Source organism: Homarus americanus, unplaced genomic scaffold (assembly GCF_018991925.1).
Source record: "Homarus americanus isolate GMGI-L3 unplaced genomic scaffold, GMGI_Hamer_2.0 scaffold31037, whole genome shotgun sequence".
NCBI lineage: Eukaryota > Metazoa > Arthropoda > Malacostraca > Decapoda > Nephropidae > Homarus > Homarus americanus.
Window position 1 is genome coordinate 16,106,357 of NW_024722227.1, and position 26,060 is coordinate 16,132,416.

At 43.0% G+C, this 26,060-nt stretch overlaps 1 protein-coding gene across 1 annotated transcript in view; it reads left to right on the plus strand.

Moving 5' to 3' along the window:
• Positions 1 to 26,060, plus strand: part of LOC121862623 — a 91,691-nt gene that overhangs the window by 37,769 nt on the left and 27,862 nt on the right. The window contains exon 6 of the mRNA XM_042360939.1: positions 7,719 to 7,855. Within this exon, the coding sequence (XP_042216873.1) occupies positions 7,719 to 7,855 (137 nt within the window). The remainder of the gene's footprint in view (positions 1 to 7,718; positions 7,856 to 26,060) is intronic.

A 26,060-nucleotide genomic window follows, 5' to 3' on the forward strand; every position in this document is an offset into this window, starting at 1 on the left:
CCGCTTGTGAAGCCATATATAGTCGGTGCCTTGGGTGTCATGTTTAAATTTTCAGTGGTGAAAACAGTTGAAAAATCTCTGTTCAGATTATTGCTCATTTCTCCGTCGTTATCTATTAGCTCGTTAGTATCTGACTGTATAGGTCCAATTTTGTCTCGTGTTTTCGTTTGATACATTTGAAAGAATCCCTTGGGGTTTGACTTCGCCTCCCTTGCTACCTTCAGTTCACCACGATTTATTCTCTTACCTTTAGCCTTCCTTTTGTCCTATAATATTCTTTAAATAATTATTTATCCATTTGGGGTCATTATTTAAATTGTTGTGCAACTTGTCAACCTCAGATCTCGTGATCAGGTCATCCTCAACCGTCATATTTTGTGAGTTTATCGTTGTCAGGTCTCCAGGTAAAGTGAGGTCGCCCTCTGTGGGTACATTGTGTGAGGTCACCTCACGTGAGGTCATGTAATTCATCCCCAAACGTGATACCCCTTCTCTCAGCTGCCTCTTCAAACTATCAAAGTTTGCCCTTCTGAAATCTGGGACTTTACTGAAATTTTCCTTGCGACTGACATTAAGTTCTACTTTGAATTTCACTTCTCTGTGGTCACTGTTAGTTATTTCATTCCATACCTAGACATTACTAATGAGGTTTTCTCTGTTTGATAGAACTAAATCGAGTATATTATTACCCCGGGTGGGTTCAGCTATATGTTGACTTAGGAAACAATCCAAAATGTTTCAAGAAAATCCTCTGATTCTGAGTTACCCATAATGTCGGTCCAATCTATTTGACCAAAGTTAAAGTCGTCGACTATACAGACTTTGTTATGTCTCGATGCCCTGCACATTTCATCCCAAATAGGTACCTCATTAACTCTATAAAATTTAGGAGGTCTATATATTACCCCTATAATTAATTTTTCCTACCATCGGCTAATTCTATCCAAATTGCTTCGGTATTCAGTTCAGTTTTTATTTCCTTATTTATTTCTCACTTCAGATTATACCTGTGACATAGATTGCTACCCTGCCTCATTTCCTAATCTGCCTATCGGTGTGGAATAATTTGTAACTTGTAATTTGATATTTGGTAAGTAACTCACGTGAGTCTAAGTTTATCCATGTTTCGGTGAATCCTATTATATCATTTTTTTCGGTACATACCAACGCCCTGATTTCATCCATTTTGTTTCTCATACTCCTATTGTTTTCGTGGTACACATTTAAGCTAGTCGTGATCTGAGTCCTCCTGTAAACGCCTTGGTTAAGAACGTTCAGATGACGGGCAAGTCGAAGGGAATGATTGAAACTCGCCTTTTGACGCATTCAATATTTATTGATGTGGTCAAAACCTGCAGACAACAAGGCGTTCATTAGTATTACATGGTGATCTATCTGATACATAATTAGTTAGTATCAGACGATTTCATCTTAATTACAATTGATTATTGAGCATAGTGACATGATACAAAGTTCATAACTCTATTAATCTTAGTTACACTTCATTCCGCATTGTCTTATTGCTCCAGATAAGGCAGGAACGAGTAGGCATAATTAGTCCACAATATTTCAGTACTGAGGGGTATGTCATCACTTTGGCTGTACTTAAAGTGCGGGTCAATGCGAACCAGTATGGTGTTCCAAGGGACAATAGTACTGTGTAAATTGTTCCAGCACAAAACTCGGCCAGGATTCGGAGTCGGTGTTTACCACAGAGGGCTGGTGGCTGCATGGTCCTCACAGCATCACTCGAAAGGGCGATCTGCATCACGGAGGCCAGGCGGCCACGCCACCCTCTAAACCATACACTCAGCAGAATCAGGGCATCTTGTTTGTGCAGGTCGCGTGGTGGGGGCGCACGTGGTCGCAACGGGTAAGGCAACGCCAGCACTGTAGTTGAAGCCAGCGGCGATAACGCCTCCCTTTGTCGTGTGTACCCACTCCCACGGCAGTCTGCTCGATCCCCATGCTCACATGTTCCCCTAGCAATTTAAAGACTTCGACATCTTTTGAACTGCCTTCTCGAGAGAGCCAGCCAGGGTTGCCACCCCATCTCCAGACAGATGCACCCCATCCCTAGCATAAAGGTCCCTTCTGCCGTAAAAGCTGTCCCAATTATAAATGAATGGGACTGATATTGACTTGCAATATCTGTCAAGAAGGCCGTTGACACCAACTGCCCTTCTGACCTCACTAGGGGAAAGATCACGGCAGGGTTAGCTCCCGAGGGATAATTATCAGATATGGCCAGGCTATGTGCGGTCTTGGTTGTGTGAGTTTGTTGACCAAACTGGAGTGGTCCATGGAAGAATTGGCGAGGGCCAAGGAAGAAATTGAGAGGGCCACGTTGGAGAACCTGAAATTAAAGGAAGAGCTGGCGAGGTTAAAAGGGGAGGCTGGACAGGGAAAGCCAGTGTCTGACAAAAACTCAAGCGAGTGGAAAGTTGTGAGGAGTGGGAGGACCAAGCTGGTGGTGAAGAAGTACACCAAGGATATGACAACAACGACAACAACAGCTAAGTGTACCAACTCGTTCAGTCCATTGATAGACGAATTGTACGTTAGTACAGTCAAGGAAAGGGATGACAAGGAAGGTATAAAAACTTTAATTGTTGGTGACTCACAGGTAAGGTACATGGACAGGGCCTTTTGTGGTAAAAACAAAAATAGGATGAGGGTGTGTTTGAGAGGAGCTGGGGTGGGGGATATAATTGACAGGATGGAAAATATCTTGTCTGGTAATGGGAACAAACCCGTTATCTGCCTCAGTGCAGGAGGCAATGATATTGGCCGGTGTAGGAGCGAGGAGTTTCTTGATAAGTTCAAGGCAGCTACAGATCGTATTAGGTCTAAGGGAGGGATCCCTATCATATGGGGTGTCCTGCCTAGGAGGAGAGTTGGCAGTGAATGGTTGTCAAGGGCGGTTGGTGTCAACGGCCGTCTTGACAGATATTGCAAGTCAATATCAGTCCCATTCATTGACAACTGGGACAACTTCTACGGCAGAAGGGACCTTTATGCTAGGGATGGGGTGCACCTGTCTCGGGATGGGGTGGCAACCCTGGCTGGGTCTCTAGAGGGGGCAGTTCAAAGGATATCGAAGTCTTTAAACTGCTAGGGGAACATATGGGCATGGGGGTGGGGGAAACTGCAGTGGGAGCGGGTAAATAAAGTAAAAGATTCCAGGGAAATAGTGTTAGGAATGATGACAAAACTAAATTAAACAGGGAGTTTAAAACTAAACGCGGTAAGGGGAGGACTCAGAACACGACTAACTTAAATGTCTACTACGCGAACAGTAGAAGTATGAGAAACAAAATGGATGATATTAGGGCCTTGGTATGTACCGAAAAAATCGATATAATAGCATTCACTGAAACATGGATCAACCTAGACACACGTGAGTTGCCGGTCGAATACCAAATTGCGGGTTACAAATTGTTCCATACCGATAGGCAGACCAGGAAAGGAGGCGGAGTAGCGATCTATGTTAGGGATAATCTGAAGTGTGAAATAAATAAAGAAATAAATACTGAGCGGAATACAGAAACAATTTGGATAGAATTAAGCGACGGTAGGGAAAACTTAATCACAGGAGTAAAATATAGACCTCCCAATCTTGATAGAGTCAATGAGCGACTTATCTGGGTTGAAATGCGCATGGCTTCCATACACAACAAAGTCTGTATAGTAGGCGACTTTAACCTTGTCCAAATAGATTGGACTGACCTTACGGGTAACTCAGAATCAGAGGATTTTCTCGAGACGATCCAGGACTGTTTCCTAAGTCAACATATAACCGAACCCACACGGGGTAATAATATACTCGATTTAGTTCTGTCGAATAGAGCAAACCTCATTAGCAATGTCGAGGTAAGGAGCGAACTTGCAAACAGCGATCACAAAGAAATTAGATTCCAGTTAGATTTTCAGGGCAGATGTAAGGAAAATTCCACTGAAGTACCAGATTTCAGAAGGGCAAACTTTGACAGTTTAAAGAGGCAGCTGAGAGAGGGGGTGTCGCGCTTGGCCGTGAACCTGACAGATGACACCGACCTGATAACGAGATCTGAGATTGCCGAGTTCCACGACAATTTAAATAATGAGTTACTTAATGCACAAAGGCAGAACATACCGTACAAAAAACTCAGATCAGACAACAATGACCCTAAATGGATAAATAATTATTTAAAGAACATCATTGGCCAAAGGAAGGCTATAGGTAGAAGTATAAAGCATTGCAAAATTCACCTCCGGGACTATTATAGGGTATTGGCGAGTAGGGTTAAAACCGAGATAAGGAAAGCCAAGAAGAATAATGAGGTAAGGATATCAAGGGAGGCGAAGACAAACCCCAAAGGATTCTACCAAATGTATCAAACTAAAACACGAGAAAAGATTGGACCAATACGGTCAGATACCGGCGAGCTAACTGATAACGACGGAGAAATGAGCAATAATCTGAATAAATATTTTTCAACAGTTTTCACCACCGAAAATTTAAACATGATACCCGAGGCACCGACTCTATTCGGAGATAGTGAAGAAAACAAATTAAGCGAGATAGTCGTGACTAGTAACGATATTAGTAAGCAAATAGACAAACTAAAGCCTAATAAGTCACCTGATCCAGATGAGATATTTGCCAGAATATTAAAGGAATGTAAGGAAGAGCTTAGTATGCCCTTAGCAAAGTTGTTTAACATGTCCTTAAAACAAGGTGTAGTACCAGAATCCTGGAGGATAGCGAATGTAATACCGATTTTCAAGAAGGGGGGATAGATCACTATCCTCTAACTACCGCCCAATCAGTCTAACATCAATAGTAGGCAAATTACTAGAAGCAATCATTTCAAACTCTATTCGAAATCACCTGGAGAAGCACCGATTGATCAATGATTCCCAGCATGGTTTCACAAGCGGACGTTCTTGTCTAACTAATCTATTAACATTCTTTTCATCAGTTTTCGAATCGGTGGACGAGGGGCACAATTATGATGTGGTATATCTCGACTTTAGCAAAGCCTTCGACAGAGTCCCCCACGAAAGACTAATTAGAAAGGTAGAAGCACATGGCATCAAAGGTAACATCCTTAAATGGATTAGGGCGTGGTTACAGGACAGGAAACAGCCAGTGAGCATTAACGGCACTAAGTCCCATTGGAGCAACGTCACAAGTGGAGTTCCCCAAGGCTCAGTACTTGGACCATTATTATTTATTATATACATAAACGACATAGATATCGGCATAGACAGCAACATAAGTAAATTTGCTGATGACACTAAAATAGGACGTGTTATATAATCTGACGAGGACTCCGCAAAACTACAGGAAGATCTAAACAAATTTTCCGAATGGTCGGAAAAATGGCAGATGAAATTCAACGTGGACAAATGTAAATTACTCAGTATAGGAGATGTAAACAGGGAAACCAGATACCAGATGAACAACGATGCCATAAAGAAATCCGACTGCGAGAGAGATTTAGAAGTAATGATAAGCAGGAACCTTAAGCCAAGTAAACAATGTGTTTTTGCTCGTAACAAGGCTAATAAAGTACTTGGGTTCATACAAAGGAGTTTTAGTTACAAGACTAGCGAGGTCATCCTAAAACTGTATCTTGCGCTTGTGAGACCACACCTGGATTACTCAGTTCAGTTCTGGTCACCGTATTACAGAATGGATATAGAATCATTGGAAAGAATTCAGAGGAGAATGACAAGACTAATCTCGGGCATTAGGAGCCTTGAGTATAGAGACAGGTTAAAGCATCTTAATTTGCACTCCCTCGAGAGACGTAGAGCGAGGGGCGACCTGATAGAGGTGTATAAGTGGAAGGCAGGGCTAAACAAAGGGGACATTACAAAGGTACTCAAACTATCCAACCAGGAGCGAACTCGTAACAATGGTTTTAAATTAGACAAATTTAGATTTAGGCGTGAAATAGGTAAACACTGGTTTGGAAACAGAGTAGTGGATGAATGGAACAAGTTACCAAATATCATCATTAACTCGAATACGCTGAATAGCTTCAAACATAGGTTGGATGCTTATATGAGCAATAGGGGTTGGGTGTAAACGGGACTGCCCAGTATGGGCCAATAGGCCCGCTGCAGTTTCCTCCATTCTTATGTTCTTATGTTCTTATGTTCAACCATCCATTGCCAACTCTCCTTCTAGGCAGGACACCACATATGATAGGGATCCCTCCCTTCGACCTCATACGTCCAATAGCTGTCTTGAACTTATCAAGAAGCTCCTCGCTCCTACACCGGCCAATATCATTGCCTCCTGCACTGAGGCAGATAATGGGTTTGTTCCCATTACCAGACAAGATAATGTCCATCCTGTCAAATATATCCCCCACCCAGGCTCCTGGCAAACACACCCTCATCCTATTTTTATTTTTAGCACAGAATGCTCTATCCAGGTACTGTACATTGGGACAGTTACAGAGTTTACAGGAAGAGAAATGTGGGTCATCCCCTGCCTCAGATACATGCCAGATAGGTCTGTATCCTCACCTAATGCCAGCAGAGACAACATTATGTCTGTGGACCATAAGTCCACATCGACGATACTTGTGTGGATAAGGAAGAAAGTGATCATAGTGTTGGATGGTTATATTTTCAGCCCATTTGGTATCCCTGTGATGGGTTGTAGGGAGAACTGCGGCTGAACGTATTATCTTATGGAAGGTCCTGCTGGGCTTATATTTGGGCCTAAAAGATCCTGATTGCACAGCCATAATTTCGAGAATCGGTTATTGATTATTCTCAATAGAAGGATTTTTAAATAAACTTGTGTAATGCTGTGTGTCATGTTTTTATCTTTGGTTAAATAGTCTTTTATAATTTGTTATGGGTTTATTTTAATATTTTAGACAATTTAGAATTTTTAGTTACTTTTTATTTTCAGTACTTGAGTACTTTATGAATGAGATAGTTTTTACTCTACTTGAGTACATTGAACTTCGGATAGTTTTAAGTAAAAGAATACACAACACCACGAGAATAACGGGAGTATGGAGACAGATTACCATCTCGTCTGAACTGTCTCAAAACTGGGAGTATAGCAGTATATTAAGTTATTAACTGACGCCATAACTGAAAGCTGCCCTCTTTGAAATAGTGCTGAACTAATCACATGCAGAGAATATTCTAGAACAGGAAATACACATTACAATGAACTCCTGTATAGATTAGACATACATACATTGCTTCTAACTGGACTATATGGATAACCTACCTACAGTATTTAATACACACAAGTATTTCTTTTATATAACATGGAATAAAATATTGAGGGCTTACATGAGTGTGTAAGTTGTGACATGGCTGCAGTAGGTTGAGCTCTTATAGTGTAGCTGTGTATGTTGTGGAGTAGCTTTGTGAAGATTAGCTGTGTAACTTTTTACGTTGGTGCGCGTGTTGTGGTGTAGTTGTGTAGTTTATTGGGCAGCACTGTACGTTTTTCTATACTGTTTACATTATAGTGTTATCTGTACAGGTTTTGGCGAAAGTGTAATTTATAGCGTATCATGACAGGTTTTGGTGCGATGGCATAGGTTGCAGTATATCAGTATTAGATGTGAGGTAATTGTAAGTTTAGATGTAGCTGCATAGATTGTATTATTACAGTGGAGTCGGCGTTGTAACATTGCAGATTTGGTTGTAAAGATACAATCTGTGGAGTACACAAGGTGTATCATTGACAGGTTTGGGCGAGGTCTGCCGAGGGTGAACCTGGTGTCATTTCCTCGCTCCGGAAACACCTGGACACGTTACCTGTTGGAGGCCGCCACAGGGGTCTTCTCCGGCTCCGTCTACAGTGACAGAACTCTTTATAACAACGGTGAGTAAACTGTCCCAAGTCTAAGCTAATAAGACACACGAGTGAACTGCCCTAACTTTGAATTAACTTAATAAATACAACTTTACTTCAGCTAATTATATAAGAAGTGAGAGTGAATGTCTGTGAATGTATTAACTCTTAAGACTAGTCTGTGAATTTCTCCTGATTCAACTGCCTATATAAAATAAAAAATGTCAGTGAACAGCTCTGACTCAGCTAATTAAAAAAGCGATTATCAAACTCCTTGTCTAAAGTAATAATAATAAGATTGGAAGCTAAGCAACGTTTAATCAGCTAACTTTAAGACTTATGAGTAAACATCGTCTTGAGTTAACAAACTCTAAGGCGCGAGTCAGCAAATCCTTGACTTTGAGCTAAGAGTCATAGGTTTTGTTCACAAGTATTATATTACTTCTGACTGAATAACCCAAAATTCAATTTCCTTAATATTTGTGAATGAACAATTCAAATTTTCAACTGAAAATATTAACATGTGGGTATCAATAACTTGCTGACTCAATTAATTCAGCAAGACAATTATCTTGACAAAACTCTGATGCGAGTCACCCTTTATTAGTTGTAAGGAACATATGACTCAACTAACTTTACAAAACATGTAAGCATGCGCTCACCTGACTTAACAAACTTATTAGAATATATTAATCACTCAACAAAGTCTTGTAAAATTTGTATGACAATAACTCTGACTCACCGATAATAATTGTGAGTGAGCAATTTCAAGGCTCATCTAATTCCATATGACTTGAGATTAGGTAGGTCGTAGGCAGCCATCAAACAGGGAGGTACTACCGGTTGGGAAGATATTGGAAGCATAATGTGTTGTCTAATGGTCGACCCTGCCGCCATGTGACCAAGTCCCTCATTTATCACTCTTGGTCTTTTCTTATTCATTTTTGTATTTATTTATTGTTCTTTGCCATTATTATTTGACTTTTTCTGGGTGTATTTATTTTATTTTATATTTATTATTATTATTATTATTATTATTATTATTATTATTATTATTATTATTATTATTATTATTATTATTATTATTGTTATTGTTGTTATTGTTATTGTTATTGTTATTGTTATTGTTATTATTATTATTTCGCCCCCAGGCCCTGATATGAGTCAGTGACCTGTGCCCAAGTGGGCTAATCCCCTAAAAAATAATTCCATAAGACTTAACAGTCAGTAACAACCTAACTCAACCATTTCTAAAAAGAGTTGTCAGTGAACTAATCCTATTCAGTAATTCCGGAAGAATTTGTAAAGAAACAACCAAACGACTCAACTTGCCATGAGCCTTATAAGGAAACCACCCCAAGTCTCAACCAACCCCATAAGACTCATTAGTGAACATTCCAAACATACAATTAACTATATGAGACAACAAGAGTGATCAAAGGTGTGTGTGTGTGTGTGTGTGTGTGTGTGTGTGTGTGTGTGTGTGTGTGGCCTTAGACCATCACGTGGCACCTCTGACATGATCTTTGCTGCTCGCCAGATACAGGAAAAGTGCAGAGAACAGCGTCGTGACGTGTACATGGCTTTCATCGGCTTAACCAAGGCCTTCGACTTGGTCAACAGGGAAGCCCTCCGGTGGACCCTCAGCCGTTTTGGCTGCCCCCCAAAATTCATCGCCACTATGAGGCAATCCGAAAATGGCATGAACTGCAATGTCCTGCACAATGGCACCCAGTCTGAGTTCTTCCCCATCCAAACGGGGTTTAAACAAGGGTGTGTACTGGAACTAACTCTCTTTTCCATTTTCTTAGCTGCCAATTTAGCCGGCGGGGTGAACATCGAGTACTGGGTGAATGGTCTTTTCACCATAAGACGACTCCAGGCAAGAACAAAGGTGTCGGCAGCTTCCATTTCCTCACTTCAGTATGCAGACGAACTCACTCTTGTTGCTCACACTGAACGAGACCTACAGGAGATCCTGAACACTACGCAGATGCGTATGCATATTTCGGCCTTGAGGTGAATGTACATAAGACTCAGATTCTCTTTCAATCTGTCCCTGGTTCAGACACACCTCCACCGTCCATCCATTTGAATGGGACTATCCTCTCTAATGTTACCCACTTTCGGTATCTCAGCTCGCACCTGTTCACCACCGCGGACATCGATGAACAGATTTAGCATCGGATAAGATGTGCATCTCAAGCCTTTGGCAGACTCCGAAACGGTGTCTTCAGCTGTAGGGAGCTGAAATTATCTACAAAGTTACACGTATATCGAGCAGTGGTCCTCCCCACCCTGCTATATGGCAGGGAGACATGGGTCACATTCAGGAAGCACCTCAAGCCACTTGAAAACTTTCACCAACGTAGTCTATGTGCCATCCTTCGGAAGACAAGAGAACAAATACCAGTATTCTCGCTGACACTAACTGTAGGAGCATCGAGGCTACTATTATCCATGAACAACTACGTTGGACTGGCCATGTTACCTGCATGGACGTCAGTAGACTGCCGAAGCAGCTATTTTACAGTCGCTTAACGAATAGTAAACGTAACGCCGGCGGGCAACTGAAAGGTATATGGATAGTCTTCAGACAAACCTGAAGAAGTGCCAAATCGACCTCCTCACCTGGGAGACGATTAATCCACATTGTAACGCTTGGAGGAGCACCACACGAGGTGTCAATACTTTTGAGTTAACCCGACTGCAAACCGAGGCAGACAAGTGCCAAAGCCAGAAAGTCGCTGCCGCCGCCCCTTCCGCACTAGGTGTAGCCCTCCACCTGTGCAACATCTGTGAACAACTCTGCCGGTCCCGTATCGGCCTCTTTAGTCACCTCAAAACTCACCAACTTGGGTGACATCCCTAATAACTCATATCATTGTATCATAGTTGGATGATCGTCATATTCGTTTCCTAGTGACAGCAAAGTAGTAGTAGAAGTGTGTGTGTGTGTGTGTGTGTGTGTGTGTGTGTGTGTGTGTGTGTGTGTGTGTGTGTGTGTGTGTGTGTGTAACCACCTGATTTAATTAACTCAACAATACGTACAAGTGAATAACCCACTGACTAAACTAGTTCAATAAGCCTTGTTTGAGAATAACCTCCTGACTTAACTATGGTAAATATGACTTGTGAGTGAAAAAGCTGACTCAACTAAATTTATGAGACCTGGAAACACTCATCTGCCTCAACTAACTTATTAAAGTTTGTAACTGAGCAATTCAATGCCTCAATAATCCCTGAGACTTGTAACTTGACTAGAACAATTATAGAACTCAACTGACTCTAGAGGACTTGTGCATGACCATCACTAAGATTTAACTTATTACTAGTGACTGAAGAACCCCAAGAATCACTAACTCCATGAGACTTGTGAGTGAACAAACCTTGTGACTCAGACTCCTCAGGGCACAGCCTAGATCACAGCCAATTCTGGAAAACTCCCAACTCAAAACTCAACTGTATCTGAGACTTGCATGTTACTTAAATTGTGACTCCTTTACCTTGTAGTGTTTGGTCCAGGAAAACTCAGGCTACGTTTATCAGTTTATTGGTGTTGCTAGGAGAACTGTGCTCTTGCATGAAGCGAGAGTGAGTGGCCGTTCCGAACTTCCTAGGCGGTTTACTAATATATATACCGGCTGACTGAATGAAGATGTCTTGGCTTAAGTCTCGAACCAAGTTCAGCCACGTCATCCAGCCGACTCAACAACAGTTACATAAACAGAATTGCTAGTTACAGCAATTATAGACATTGTTAACTATATTACATTACATTGCATTACATTGCATTCACTATATCAGCCCCCTCCCGACGATCACTTGTAAGGAAAGTGACGCGTCGAAACCGAAGCTGCGGCCGTACCACACGGCCGGACCTCGTCCGCGGACATGAGCGTAGTGGTGGCGTAGTCACAGGTTCTGCGTCGCTTGCGGAGGCAGCATTGGTCGGCCTGTTTATGCTGGGGCCGGGAACATCTGTGTCCTCGTCAATGTAAGCCGGTTTCAGTCGGTCGATGGAGACTGTGTGCCGAACCTCTTGGCGGTCGATAGTATAAAACTTAGACAACCGGCGGAGCACCCTGAAGGGACCATAGTTGCAGTCGTGGTCCAGATGCCATTCGTCGTACGAAAACATGTGTTGTCCCGTCCAGTGCCTTGTTGATGAAGACCTGCTTCTGAGAGCTCTGCCATGATGGTGTAAAACGCAGGGACCGAATACAGTCACGGAGTGTCTCCACTTACTAACCAGTCTGCAATGATGGAGTAGATGTGAAGGCTAGAAATTCTCCAAATCGGTCTTAAGGTGAAAGCGCTCAACTAGCCCCTTGCTTGCTGGGTGTTAAGCGTTGGTGCGGATGCGGGAAGAGCCGAGCAGTTTCATCAGTTGATGCCAAAGTTTGGATTCGAATTGCCGGCCTCTATCGGTCCTCACAGTTGAGGGCACCCCGAAGTGAGCAACCCAACCAGAGACGAAGGCCTTGGCGACTGCTTGTGCGGTGATCTCGGTGATGGGTACTACTTCCGGCCAACGAGTAAAGCGGTCAGCAATTGTTAGAAGGTATCGGAAACCTTCTGAGGGCGGTAGTGGTCCAACAATGTCGACATGGATGTGGTCAAAGCAAGCTGATGGTGGCAGAAACGTACCAACAGGTGACTTAGTGTGCCGTTGGATTTTAGATCTTCGGCAGGCCGTGTATACCTTGGTCCAGCGTCGCACGTCACTGTTGATGGAGGACCAGACGTAGCGCTGTCTGACAAATCTCTGTGTTGCACGGATGCCAGGGTGCGAGGATGAGCACAGCGACTGAAACAACTGTCGGCACATATCCAGGGGAACTAGTGGATGGAGTCGGTTGGTCGATGTATCACAGAGCAACGTCCTGCCATTGGGGAGAGGAATGTCACGAAACTGGAGCCCGGTATCCGTGGTCCGTAGCTGTTGTATGTCGCTGTCGCATTGTTGAGCGTCAGCAAGCAGCGTGAAGTCCAGTTTGGAGGCGTCAGAGTCATCAGCCTTAAGCGTGAAAACGCGCGAGAGGGCGTCGGCGACGTTATTGGTTTCACCCTTGATGTGGCGAATGTTAGCCGTAAACTAGAGGATGAAATCCAGGTGCTGTTGCTCCCTTGATGAGTGCCGACCCGAGGCGTTAATTGCAGCCAACACAAGGGGCTTGTGGTCGATGTACAGGCAGAAATCGCGCCCCTCCAGGAAGCAGCGGAAGTGCTTTACAGCCAGGCATGCGGCGAGCAGCTCACGACCAAATGTAGAGTATCGCGTTTCCTGTGGCTGCAGGCTTTTAGAGTAGAAGGCCAGTGGTTCGGCGCGGCCGTAAATGTGCTGGTGAGTACAGCGCCGACGCCGGTATCAGAAGCTCTGCTAATAGGCTGGGAGGTGCACCAGGGTGAGGGTGGCTCAGTAGTGTAGCGTTGACCAAGGCTTTCTTCACCTCCTCGAAAGCTTGTGTTGCATATGTCGTCCAGAACACGGCTCTCATTACTGTCTTGTCTTTTTTTCGGTATAAGAGCGTAGAGCGGGCGAAGTAAGGAAGCGCAGCGAGGGACAGAATGGTGGTAATATGCCACGAGTCCTAGGAACCGCCTGAGCTGCTTCTGTGTTTGAGGCAGTGGGAAAGCGGTGTTGGCTTCGACCTAATTGTGCAGGGGTTTTGTTCCGTGCTGCGAGATGTGATACCTCAGGAACGAGAGCTCGGGGACACCAAACTGGCAATTTTCTTTGTTGATGATGATCCCGTACTGGCAGAAGGGGTCGAAGATATGGCGAAGATGCTGCAAATGCTCTTCCTCAGAACGGCTGGCCACGAGGCAGTCATCGACGTAAGAGAAGACGAATGGCAGTTCTCTCAGCACGTTATCGATAAAACGTTGGAATGTCTGGCTGGCGTTCCTCAGGCCGAATGGAAGCCTGACGAACTCGTACAGGCCGAATGGAAGCCTGACGTACTCGTACAGGTCGAAAGGAGTACTTACAGCAGTTTTACAAACGTCAGTTGGGTTGACGGGTATGTGGTTGTACGCCCTCATGAAGTCTATCTTCGAGAAGATGGTAGCTCCAGCGAGATTGACTGCAAAGTCGTGGACATGTGGAAAAGGATAGCGGTTGGGGATTGTCACCATATTAAGGGCGCGGTCATCACCACAGAGGTGGCAGCTTCCAGGCTGCTTTTTGGGCACCATGTGCAGCGCTGATGACCAGTTACTCTTTGATGGGCGGACTATACCCAGGCTGAGCATCTGATTGAACTCCCTCCTTGCGATGTGGAGTCTGTGAGGTGCTAGGCACCGAAAGCGGGAGAAGACTGGCGGGCCTTTGGTCTCAATATGGTGGACCACTTCATGTTTGAGCGGCAGAGGGCTGTCACTGTAATGCGTCAGAGACGGAAATTCCTCCAAGAGCTTGATATAGGGAGAATTTTCTGGGTAGTCGGCTGTGAGTCACAGAGATGCAATGGTGGTTGGACGCCCACTGACACAACGCTGGGTGGTTGGGTCGCAGATTTTCTGTTGCTGCACGTCGATTGAGAAGCAGTAATGTTGCAGGAAATCCATGCCTATGACGGAGAAACCGGTAGGAGAGGTTTGTGGTGCTGGTGTCACGGACGAGGTATTGGCAGCCATGGAACTAGACGCTTCCATGAAGCGGTCAGCAGACTCCGCTATGACGTCCAATGAGGTGTTCTCTGGAAATATGGATAGCGCTGCCTGAATGTTGGCTGGTAAATGCTGTAGGAACAACGGACGGAGCATGAGGTCTTCCGAGGTGGTGCCGGTGATGGAGAGCAAGTGGCGGAGGCTTCGCAGGAGCTGGGAAGGTTTGCAGTCGCCAAGGAATTCATGCCTAAACAACTGCTGCATATGCTGTCGAGACAATGTGCCCAGCCGTGCCCATAACGCCAAACACAATTTCTCGAAAGGCTCCACTGCCGGAGGCGCCGTAAGGATGTCGCGCACTCCCATGGCGACAGTAGGTGGTAGCATCGACGCGGCGTGGTGGTACTTCGTGGCAGTTGCAGTTATTCGGCATGCCATAAAGTAGTTGTTGAACTGCAGTAGCCAAAGCTCCAGCCAATGAAGGCCGGAGCAGCAGGATGGGCGACGGTAGACAGCACAGCAGCGTCGTCGTGGTCAGCTGGAGCAGCACCGGATGTTCCTGGTACTGACATGGTAACAGGACCGCGTCTTTAGGGTCACTCCAGGGTCACCAATGTAATACAGTATTTGGTTCAGGAAAACTCAGGCGACGTTTATCAGATTATTGGTGTTGCTAGGAGAACTGTGCTAGTTGTAGTCCAAGCATTCTGCCTTCAGTGTCGTATGGGTATAGTTCCTGGTCGACTATTACTGGACTTGTTTTGATCTTGGCTATTGGTATTATCTTTAATTTGATCTTATTTGTCCTGATTTTCCATTTTTTTTCTCAGTCATTTATGTTTTTATCGCTACACGCCGTGTGGCGTGCCATAAATTGGGTTGATCTTCCTGGGTATGATACTATTTGAGTAATATCATCAGCAAACATTACATATTCGCTAAAGGGGGTGGGTTGAGGTGTGTCTGAGGTATAAATTGTATATAGTGTTGGAGAAAGGCATCCTCCTTGAGGTACTCCACTCTCGAGATTAAGATAAATCCCTTAAAGTTTCCAATTTGAATTTGTGCTCTCCTATCATCTAAATAGTTACACAATATTCTTAACAAGTGTTCGTTAAGTCCCAATTTTAATATTTTATATTTTAAGCCTAAATGCCAAACTTTATGAAAAGCCTTAGAAACGTCCCTTAAAATTATATTGATCTGGTTACCCTTGCTTTTTTCTATTGCAATTATTTCCGTTATTGTAGCTATTGCAGTTAGGGTATTTCTATTGGGCATAAATCCATGTTGCCTATTGTTAGTTTTCCCATGTTGTGTTATAAAGGTTATAAGTCTTGAAAAAAAAAATCCAATAGTTCCCGATAATTTGTAATATAGATATTGGTCTGTAGTGTAATATTTCCTTATTGTCCTTACCCTCCTTGGGAATAAATATAATTTTATCAGTTATTAAGCAGTAACCCGTTATTAAGCATGCGTTATAGATGTTCAATAATGTTTTTAAGATGTTTTCCGGTAGATTTATGATCATATTTCGTGTAATACCTGTGAGACCGGGGGCCTTTTCCTTAAACTTCCTCAGACAGTGCATCATTTCTCCCATGGTTATTATTTGATTATTAGGTAATAAGTTATAGTCTATATATTGCCTTGGGGTGATTCTATGTATTTGTCTTCCCATTTCTTCTTCTATCCTTTCTTCGTGTTCACTATCAAAATCTTCATTTTCCTCATCTGATATATTAAAAGCTTTTACCCATTCCCTTTTGAATGCTGACTCTTGTTCATTTTCCTCGTACAGTTTTGTTCCATTATGGTCTTTAATGTATGGTGTTTTTTGCTTGTTATGCCCCATCATCTTGTTTATGGAAGTCCAAAATGTTTTTGTGTCTTTAGTCTTGTCGGCCGCCATTATAATATCATTCCATTTTTTATTGTTCGCTTCCTTACATGCGTCTCTTAATTTTATCTGTAGTGCTATCTGTGTCGTATATAGCCATCTGTTACTGCCGTGTCTTTCCATATACCTGTTTATTTCATTGTAATGGGTCTGGATTAATTTAACTTCTTCTGGTAGTCTGTTGTTGGGTGATGTTCTAAAGTGTGAAGTAGGAGTGTGTTTGGTTATAGATGTTTTTATTGCTGAGTGCAGTCTGTCCATTTCTGAGTCTATGTCTTCTGTTGTTTTCCCTTGTAGGTTAATCGAATGGTGATTACCTAAGTCGTCTTTGAAGCTGTCCCAGTCTGTTTTACTCATTTTCAGTCTCTCTTTTATTGGTATCTGTATGGGGCTTGTTGACAGTGTTAGTATAATTGGCAGATGGTCACTGCCTGTAAGAGGTCCTTGTTTTATATGGTAATTGAAAAAGGCTTTGTTGTTGGTATAAATTCTGTCTGATGTCGAGTGTGTATTGTAATTTCTCCAGGTTGGAAAGTTAGGACCTAGATGATTGATTTTCCCAAGGTTTATTAATTGATTGAGGGCGTTTCCCACAGCGTTATTATTTGTATTGTCGAAAACCCTGTGTTAACCAATTTGGTCGTCTCGGTGGCAGATAAGTAGCAGCAATTATTACGTTTCCTTGAGTTGTATTTATTTTTATTGCTATAAATTCATCGTGGAAGTCATCGATTAGTTTAAATTTCAAGTTTGTTTTAACCGCTATAGCTACTCCGTCATTTTTCTCGCCCGATTTATTTCTTTGGTTTACATAATAGTTAAAGAGTTTTATGTTGTTGTTTTCTGTCTCACCGTGACTGTTTATTAGTATAATGTCAGGGTCAATTTCTTGATATATATTACTTAGGTTAATTCACTCGGTCTTCCAGTTTCTTACGTTGTATTGTATTATTCTTAAAGTTCTTACTGTTTGTCTATTGTCCATTATTTCTTATACTTGGATTGTGACTGTTGGAGTGGAGACCTATCGTCCTGTTTCCCGCTTCTGACTCTTCTAAACTCTGACGGGTCTAGTGTTTTAAAGTCATTGGTCGTAATCTTTAGTTTGTCCATAATGATTTGTGTCCAAACGTAATCTTCACTTAGGGATTTTTCTTGTTATGTCCACTTGTATATCCCTCCTTCACAGTTTTTTACTATTGTCCCTCCTGTTGGTCTCGATGTTGGGATTCCATGTTTTGTTGTAGTGATAACTTTTAATCCAATATCTTCAGCAGATTCAGGTTGTATATTGTGATCAGTTTCCATCTTATCTTCTCTCCTCCTACTCCTTTGTCTTATAGTCTGTCCTTTTGTTATTTCTATCTTCTCTTTGTCACTTCTAGTCATTTGTCTGGGGTCTCTATCAGTCGCTTGTGTTCCTTGTGTATCAGCTGTTGCTCCTTGTTCATACCTTTTTCCTACCTGTAGCCCTTCTGTCATTTCACTTGAGTATGTTGCCTGAAATAATTTATAGGATTCTGGATTCTCTGGGAATATCATCTCTGGTATGAGCCAGGTGATATGATGTTGTGTGCGTGTATCACTTTGTCATGTACTGCCTCGCTCAGTTTTAGTATGGTTGCTTCCGGATTGTTTACTTGTTGCACTGCCCTTTTTGTTATTTCCACATATGTCGTGTCCTGCTTCTCCTGTTCCCTCCTCCTCATCTCCTGTTCTTTGTATTTGATCATATGTTTCTTTATTGGGCACGCCATTGCTAGTGTCCAGTGAGTATGGTATGTATCGCCATTCTTATTGTAATTAAGGCATCCTGTTGTAGTTGTGTTTGTTAAAGTGTGATCTTCCCCAGCACAGTTGGAACATAATTTGTTGTCCATTTCCGGTCATTCCCTCGTTGTATGTTCTTCATATTTTGTAGCAGCAGAAACAGGTCTGCAGGCTTACAAATGTTTCTTTTTTTTTTATTTGGTGTTACGGACATGTTGGAAATAAGAAATCCTTGTTGAATTGGGCTTTTTTTCTGCCATGGCTGTTTCCTCAAATGAGATCTTAAACACGTGGGTGTAGTCCTTGATTACCTCATCCAGTTTCATCCATGTGTTTTGTTTTCAAGTTCTTCCTTCAGATCTTCTCCCGTGTGTTTGCCAACTTCTGGGTCAATTTGTATAAACACAGACCCCTCTGCTTTTTGTTCTGGAGGCATTATTACTACGAGTCCTTTTCTGTAGAACCTGTCTCTTGCATCTTTGGAGAGGATTTTATCTGTGCCGAGATCATCTTTGCGTACAACTTTGTATCCTTCGTTGGTCGTGAATATTCTTGTGAGTGGTACTTGAAAAGTTCCATGGGTCGGCTCCGCAACTCTCTCCCTCCTCACAGGGTTCCGTTTGTCTTTATGCTTGAGCCGGATATTTGTCAGCATCTTGGCTGGTCATTGGTAGTTGTTAGGTTTGATTATGTTCTATTCTACCTATACCACAGGGGTGCCTGCCAGAGAAGCTGAACCCCCCCCCCCTCCTCTCTTGAATGGGCGGCATGCTCGTAGGGCAGAGCTCACTGGTACCTGTGGATTATTTCGCCTATAACAGATTTCCACCTAACAACAGTGACCCCCAAACAGGGATGCCCTGCACTATCACAGGTTCCCTGCTGGCTCGACTGCGAGCTAAAGGTCTCCCAACCCTCAACACACTCGCACTCCTGAGTACGGTGTGTGCTTCTAAGGGAGAGACGGGACGAATACAAAAAATATATATAAATAAAAGTGTTGGTCCCGCCTCCAGGAGGAAAAGGGAAAAAAATGGAGAGAAAGGAGAGAGCCTCCCAGCCACGGCACGTCAAATCCTCCAAACAGGGCACCACAGAAGGTGTGTCTGTATCACACCCCCGTAGGGCACCACTGATTGAGCTCCAGTAACGTTCTCGTTCGAGGAGAAGTCAAGCTCAGTCCAAGAAGAACTGATATTTTGTTGGTTGCTGAGGTCAGGCGAAACTGCTGAGTGTTGTTTCCAGAGGTGGTCGGGTAAAGTGCGCAGCTCCCGGACCAGCAGCCGGCCGTTTCTAGGCTCAAGTCTCGGACCAAGTTCAACCACGTCAGCCAGCCGACTCAACAACAGTTACATGAACAGCATTGCTAGTTACAATAATTATAGTCTTTGTTAACTATATTACATTACATTACATTACATTATTCTTCAGTCGCTACAAACTCTATAAGACCTGTGTGAATAAATTGTTGACCCAACTAACTACACTACAAGATAACTGTGATCAATGGACCTGACTAAACAAACTCTAAATAACTTATCATAACACTTCATTGAGTTAATAAGATTTTTGTGTAAACCCAAAAACTTACCCAACTGAGCAAGACTTGTGTTAACGACCAAAATCATTAGAATATTTACGTATAAGTCAACTCGTTTAGGTAAAGAAAAATTGTGAGTTAGCAAACTTCATTAAAGTAGCTCAGAAGACTTGCAAGTGAACATCACCCTCATTCAATAAACTAGATTTGTTTTGTTGTGAATAAATAAACCCCGAGTCCCTTTGTCCTAGTAACGCTATAAGGCTTATGACTGTGTACTTTACTTATGAACAACCCATTTAACCTAACTATTTCTATAAGTGTTTTGAGTGAACAGTTCCCTGATTGAACCAATATCAGAGACATGTCAGTGTAACCCCCTGACTTAATTAATTCAATAAAGATATGTAAGTGAGCATTTCTGGCCCAACTAACCTTTCGGCTCGACTATTTATATATGACTGGGGAGTAAGCGAATCACTGGTCCAAGTGTCTCAATAAAACTTATCAATGAGAATAGTCTGACTTAACTATATTTAAACGCTTGTAGATATCGGTGAACAGCCCTCAGTTATAAACGTTGCTTGACTCAATCAACTCTTCACAACTTGTTACGGACTCAGTTAACTCTATGCGAATTATGAACGAGAAAGTCACAAATTCAACTCCAGTAGATCTGAGACATGAGAGTAATTCCCTGATTATAGGTTTTGCGAGTGTTGAACCCCTGAACCAAGTAACTCCGTAAGACTTGTGATTATGTATCCCTTGATTCAAATACTGTACATTTATAAGAGTCTGCGTGAACATTTAACCCCAATGCTGAACTAACCTTTATAAGAAATATATTGGAGTAGAAGTCAACCAACTCCATTAAATTAAGGAATGAACTTACCTGTCAATTATCGCAGATCAAAACTCATACTAGATAATATTCAAGTAACGTATCACCTATAGGTTATGTAGTACATGAGTCAACCTACACTACAAAATGTATTAGTTTTGTAGTATGAGATAACTCGCACTACCAGACATACACGATGTTACGGCCCTAGGGTAGATCGTTCCCTGAGCACAAATCACTGATGTCTTTCAAATATATCAGTATTATTGGTTATGTTATTAATACCAAGTTCTCCCAACAAAGGTCAAATTAACAGGTCAAAACCTAAACAAGTCAATATGTACACAAAATAAAATAAATAACAATAATATACGACAAGATGTTTGGACTGAAGGTCCAACAACATCACACAAAATCAATGTCAAGCAATAACAAATCTCAATAGACAAATGCCAACTCCTAAAACACCAGAGAGAAGGTGTACTACTTAAGACAGCTGTGCCTAGACTGACTAAAGTGTACCAGTCAGCCACCGACGTCACCTCTCTACCGCCAAATACTGACGTATCATATCCGGATTGGCCAAAACGTAAACTTTATCTAAATTACTCTACTGACATTAGTTTCACTATCTAACCTATATACAAACATTATACAATCAAACATAATACAATAAATACACAATGTAATAAAACAAATTTAATACGTAAATGAATGGCTCGGTCAGTGTGGGCGAGTAATGAGCGAAACTGCTCCAGCCAACCACACACCATCCGATCCAACGTATTTCATACCAAGAACAGAAACTTATGGCGGACACTCGTAACATTCTCCTCCTTATCTAAAAAGTTTACGAACAAAAGAAGAAAAATTTTATACATGACGGGTCAGGGTGTCTGCCAAAAGATTGTCTTTCCTCTTAATATGTTTCACTTCTATATTGAAGAGCTGCAATCCTGAAGCCCACCTAAGTAACCTTGGATTCTTATTTCTATTCCTCTGTACAAATTGTAAAGGATTATGATCTATGTACACCTCTACGGTACACTGCAAACTTTTCTAAAAGCCAACAAAAGCCCCAAAGACTCCTTTTCTATGGTGGCATAACCACGCTGATGCGGTTTTAGTTACACTCTGTGGAAGCAAACTGGGTGTAGTATACCTTTTTTAAACTAACAACACAGCACCCACATCATAGGCATCAACTTGGATCACAAAAGGCTTGTCAAAATCTGGCACTTTTAACGCTGGGCTTTAGGTTAATAGGTATTTAAGGATTTCAAATGTAACCTGACATGCTTTTGTCCACAAATACCTTCTTTTGGACTGAATAAGTCTGTCAAAGGAGCCGACACTTGCGCAGTTCTTACAAAACCTTCGGTAGAATCCTGCCATACCGAGGAACGTACGCAGAGCTTTTCGATCTGCAGGAGGCGGGAGTCTCTGTAGAGCCTCTATCTTTGCATTGACTGGGGCCACCCTAAACTTGGCCCACCACATGGCCAAGGTAGGCGAGTGTTGCATGGCCACTCACTTTTAGCCAGGTTGACAGTGAAGTTGTACTCCGAAAGGCGGGTGAAAAGAGCACGAAGTCGCTCCGTGTGTTCCTCCCAGGTAACTGCTGTCACTAGGAAGTCATCCAAGTTGGGACATACACCAGGAAGCCCAGACTTCACCACATTCAAAGCCCACTGGAATTTCCCAGGGGCACTGCGAAGCCCAAGGGGGAGGACTTTTTGCTGGCAAAGCCAATCAGGAGTGACAAAGGCAGTAATTTTCTTTGATTCCTTCGTCAGCTTCACTTGATAGTACCCCTTCATCAGGTCGAGCTTCGAGACAAACTTTGCCTGCCCGTTGCTGTCAAGGATGTCGTCTATACGAGGGAGAGGTGTAAAGGCCTGGGACTTAGGGATATAAATCCCTTACCAGGCTAATCAGGATCTTAAAAAAGGAAAGTCAAGGACCATGGTTTTCCGAGGAATAACAAACAACCGTTAGAGATTGGCATCTCTTTACTATAAAAATATAACAAAACTCTGACACCACTCAACAAACATCAAGTAACTATTACGGGAGTCAAACAATTAAGGCAGTCAACAGTTTATGGACTCAAACAATTAAGGGAATCAAACAATTAATGGGAGTCAACAACTGATAGAATCAACCAATAAAAGGGAGTCAGCAATTAAAGGAATCAAACGACAAAAGAATCAAACAATGAACAGATATTTCCTACGGCAGTGGCCCTGGGGGAAGGTTCTGGAACATGGTGATCCACACTCAGGGTAGGGAAGCGTCCGTTCAACTCCACACTCGAGCGACAGCGGCCGATGTCTTGAAATGGCAGGAGAACACCAGGGCACAGACGGAGGAGATGAACTGACGGTCGTGGTATGTGGTAGTGGTAGATGACCAGAGAATTGACAGTCGATAGGTGAAGGTCTGGGGACACAGCCCACGAGTCCCGAGCCTTGACGAGATCACAGCCAGAATTTGACGAACAGCGGGGTAGATAGATAGTGACTGTATGACGGCTGGGGTGAATCTGCCGGTGACCCAGGTAGCAGCGAACCTCCTCTCCTCCATCCACCTACCCCCTCCCAAGTGGGGGTCGCGTCAGCAAACGAGAGTTAGCAGCGGTAACGAGCAGGAAGGTCGTTTCCGCTCTTACAAGAGGATAGGAGTCAGCCCTGGTCACATCATTTACCTGTCTATAGTTTGCACACAAGTGGAAGGAGACGTCCGGTTTTGGCACCAGCACGCACGGTGACGCCCAGTCACTGTCGATTGGTTCTATGAGTTCCAGTTGAAGCAAATTGTCCACTTCCTCCCTCAGAATCTCCTTGTTGTCAGGGCTGGTCCTAAAGGGTGTTTGCTTGATATGGGTAGTCTCTGGTAGAAGGGTCACCTGGTGTTCTATGAGGTTACAGGTCTGCGGCACGTCCCCAAACAGGTGCTTCCTGTAACATCCTCGTGACATCTTCAACCTGTAGCTGTGAAAGATGTAAAACTTTAGAAGTGGGATCAGTTGAAATCTGTGAATTGCTTAACTGGAACCTCCACCAGGAAATCTTGCTCCTGTTCCTGTGGCTCCTGGGTCTCCATAACACACACAATTGCTTCCCTGGAGTAGTAGAGCTTCAGCCCATTCACATGGATCAATTGTTCTGACTTTCCTGGGGTTGCTATGACATAGTTGAGGGGGGCTTTGTTTCTTAACTATTGTATATGGGCCTTCAGACTTTGCTTGCAAGGTATTTCTGTGGATTGGTATTAAGGCTAGTACTGGGTCATCAGGGCTAAACTACACATTTGCACTTCTGGTCACGCTGGCCCTTCATTTTCAACTGAGCCTGGGACAGGTTCTCTCGAGCAGTCTCCCAAACTCTCCTCAGTCTAGCCTTTAATTTGTCAACATAGACTAAAAGCGAAATTGTTATCTTGTTATTCACCCAACTCTCCTTCAAACCTGTCAACGGACCCCTTACATCATGTCCGAAAACTAACTGAAAAGGACTAAAACCAAGAGCATCCTGACAACTATCCCTAATGGCAAATAACATGAATGCGCCTTCATCCCACTCCTTCTCCCTACAGTATCTGCTTAACGTGGATTTGAATGTTTGGTGGAACCGGTCAATGGCTCCCCGAGACTGTGGGTGATAAGCAGTAGACAGATATTGCTGAATGCCTAACTCATTCATGACTTGCTGGAAAATAGACGACGTGAAATTACTTCCCCTGTCGGACTGTATAACCTTTGGAATACCATATTGGGTGAAAAGGTGAATTAGAGCCTTACCACATTTTTAGCAGTGATTCGCCTAAGTGGTATAGCCTCTGGGTATCTAGTCGTTGCACACATGATAGTCAACAGGAACTGGTTGCCACTACGTCTTTCTGGGAGAGGACCAACACAGTCTGTTATTACCTTACTGAAGGGTTCTTCTACTGCTGGAATAGGCTGTAAAGGGGCTGGTTTGATCGGCTGATTAGGTTTACCTGTCATCTGGCATTCGTGACAAGTCGTGCAGTACTTTGCCACATCTCTATTCAAGCCAGGCCAATAAAAGGGAGGGCATATCTTATGGTAAGTTTTCCTAACCCCTAAGTGTCCTCCCAGGAAATCGTGTGCCAGTCTCAAGATCTCTCCCCTATGACATTTTGGGACAACAATTTGCCTAACCACATGCCAGTCTTCCCCACCAGGCACCGAGGGTGGTCTAAATTTCCTCCTCAGGCCAGACTCCGAGTAGTAACAAACAGGCAAGTCATCAGCTTCCTCCCTGCTTACAGCACTATAACTCAACTCTAACAACTCTGGATCACTTTCCTGTTCAGGAATTAAGATTTTCCTATTTATGGGGACTTGTTCTATAGGGATTACATCAGTATTCAAAGTTGAATCAACACTAGATGAGAGTAAGTTGTCAAATACGACACCAATGTCTTTAGGGGGATTATCGCCGCTGACGCCACTGGCTTCCGTCAAATAAAACTCACTGTCATTAACAGAATTGCATTGAAACACACATACTGTAGGCTCCAAATACCAAAGTCATTTACATCACAAACTGCACCACTTGTGTCAGCTACATTAGAAACAGGGTCAACACGAGTATTCTGCTCTTCTCTATGCGACATACTTCTGGTAACAACACAGGCAGGGAATAAACCAGGATACTGATCTTCAAACAATTTAGTATTATTGTCCACCGTAGGAGTCGTGGTCACTACAGGATCCGGGACAACACGAGTACCGGCAATGTCATTAGCTAGCAAGAAGGTAACACCAGATACAAGGAGAGAGTCTTGGACACCAACAGTCACCCACTGAGAAACCATGTCGCTCCTCAAGAACATCCTACATAAAGGAACAGTGACTACACCACCGACACCCTTCAATAACACATGCTCACCTGTATAGGAACTTTCCACACAGGGTAAAGCACCTTTCACCACAATACTATGGTTAGCAGCGGTGTCTCGCAAAATCCGAACAGGGTACCGAACATCACTGGACTCATCAGTTGAGACAGTCCCATCAAACATAAATGGCTCAAGTAAATCTTCCTTTGAGTAAGAACTAACTGACTGAGGGTCTAACTTCTCAAGCTGCACGAATGAAAGAACGAGTATTCCTTTTTCTTCTCGAGCTTAGGGCAATTTGCAATAACGTGACCTATCTGTTTACAGTAGAAACAGATCATTTGACTCGTACTCTCAAACCTCAGACAATTTTGTTCCAAACCACTACGGACATTTAACCTGCTTACCACCCTTGTCCCTAGTTACATGACTTTGAAACCTAACATTCTTATGAGTCAACGCATAACTGTCTGCCAGAGCTGCTGCTCGTTGCACGTCTGTAGCCTCTCTCTCTCTCTTCCAAATATAACTGAATGTCTCGTGGAAGGGCTCTCTAAAATTGCTCTACCCCACTAGGGTGTATCATAGGAGGGAAGATCAGCTAAAACTAATGGCCCATCACTTTTTTGGTAGATTTTAGTGTATATAAACAGAAAATAATTTCAGTTTCAATATTTTGCAACCTTTTGCTAGG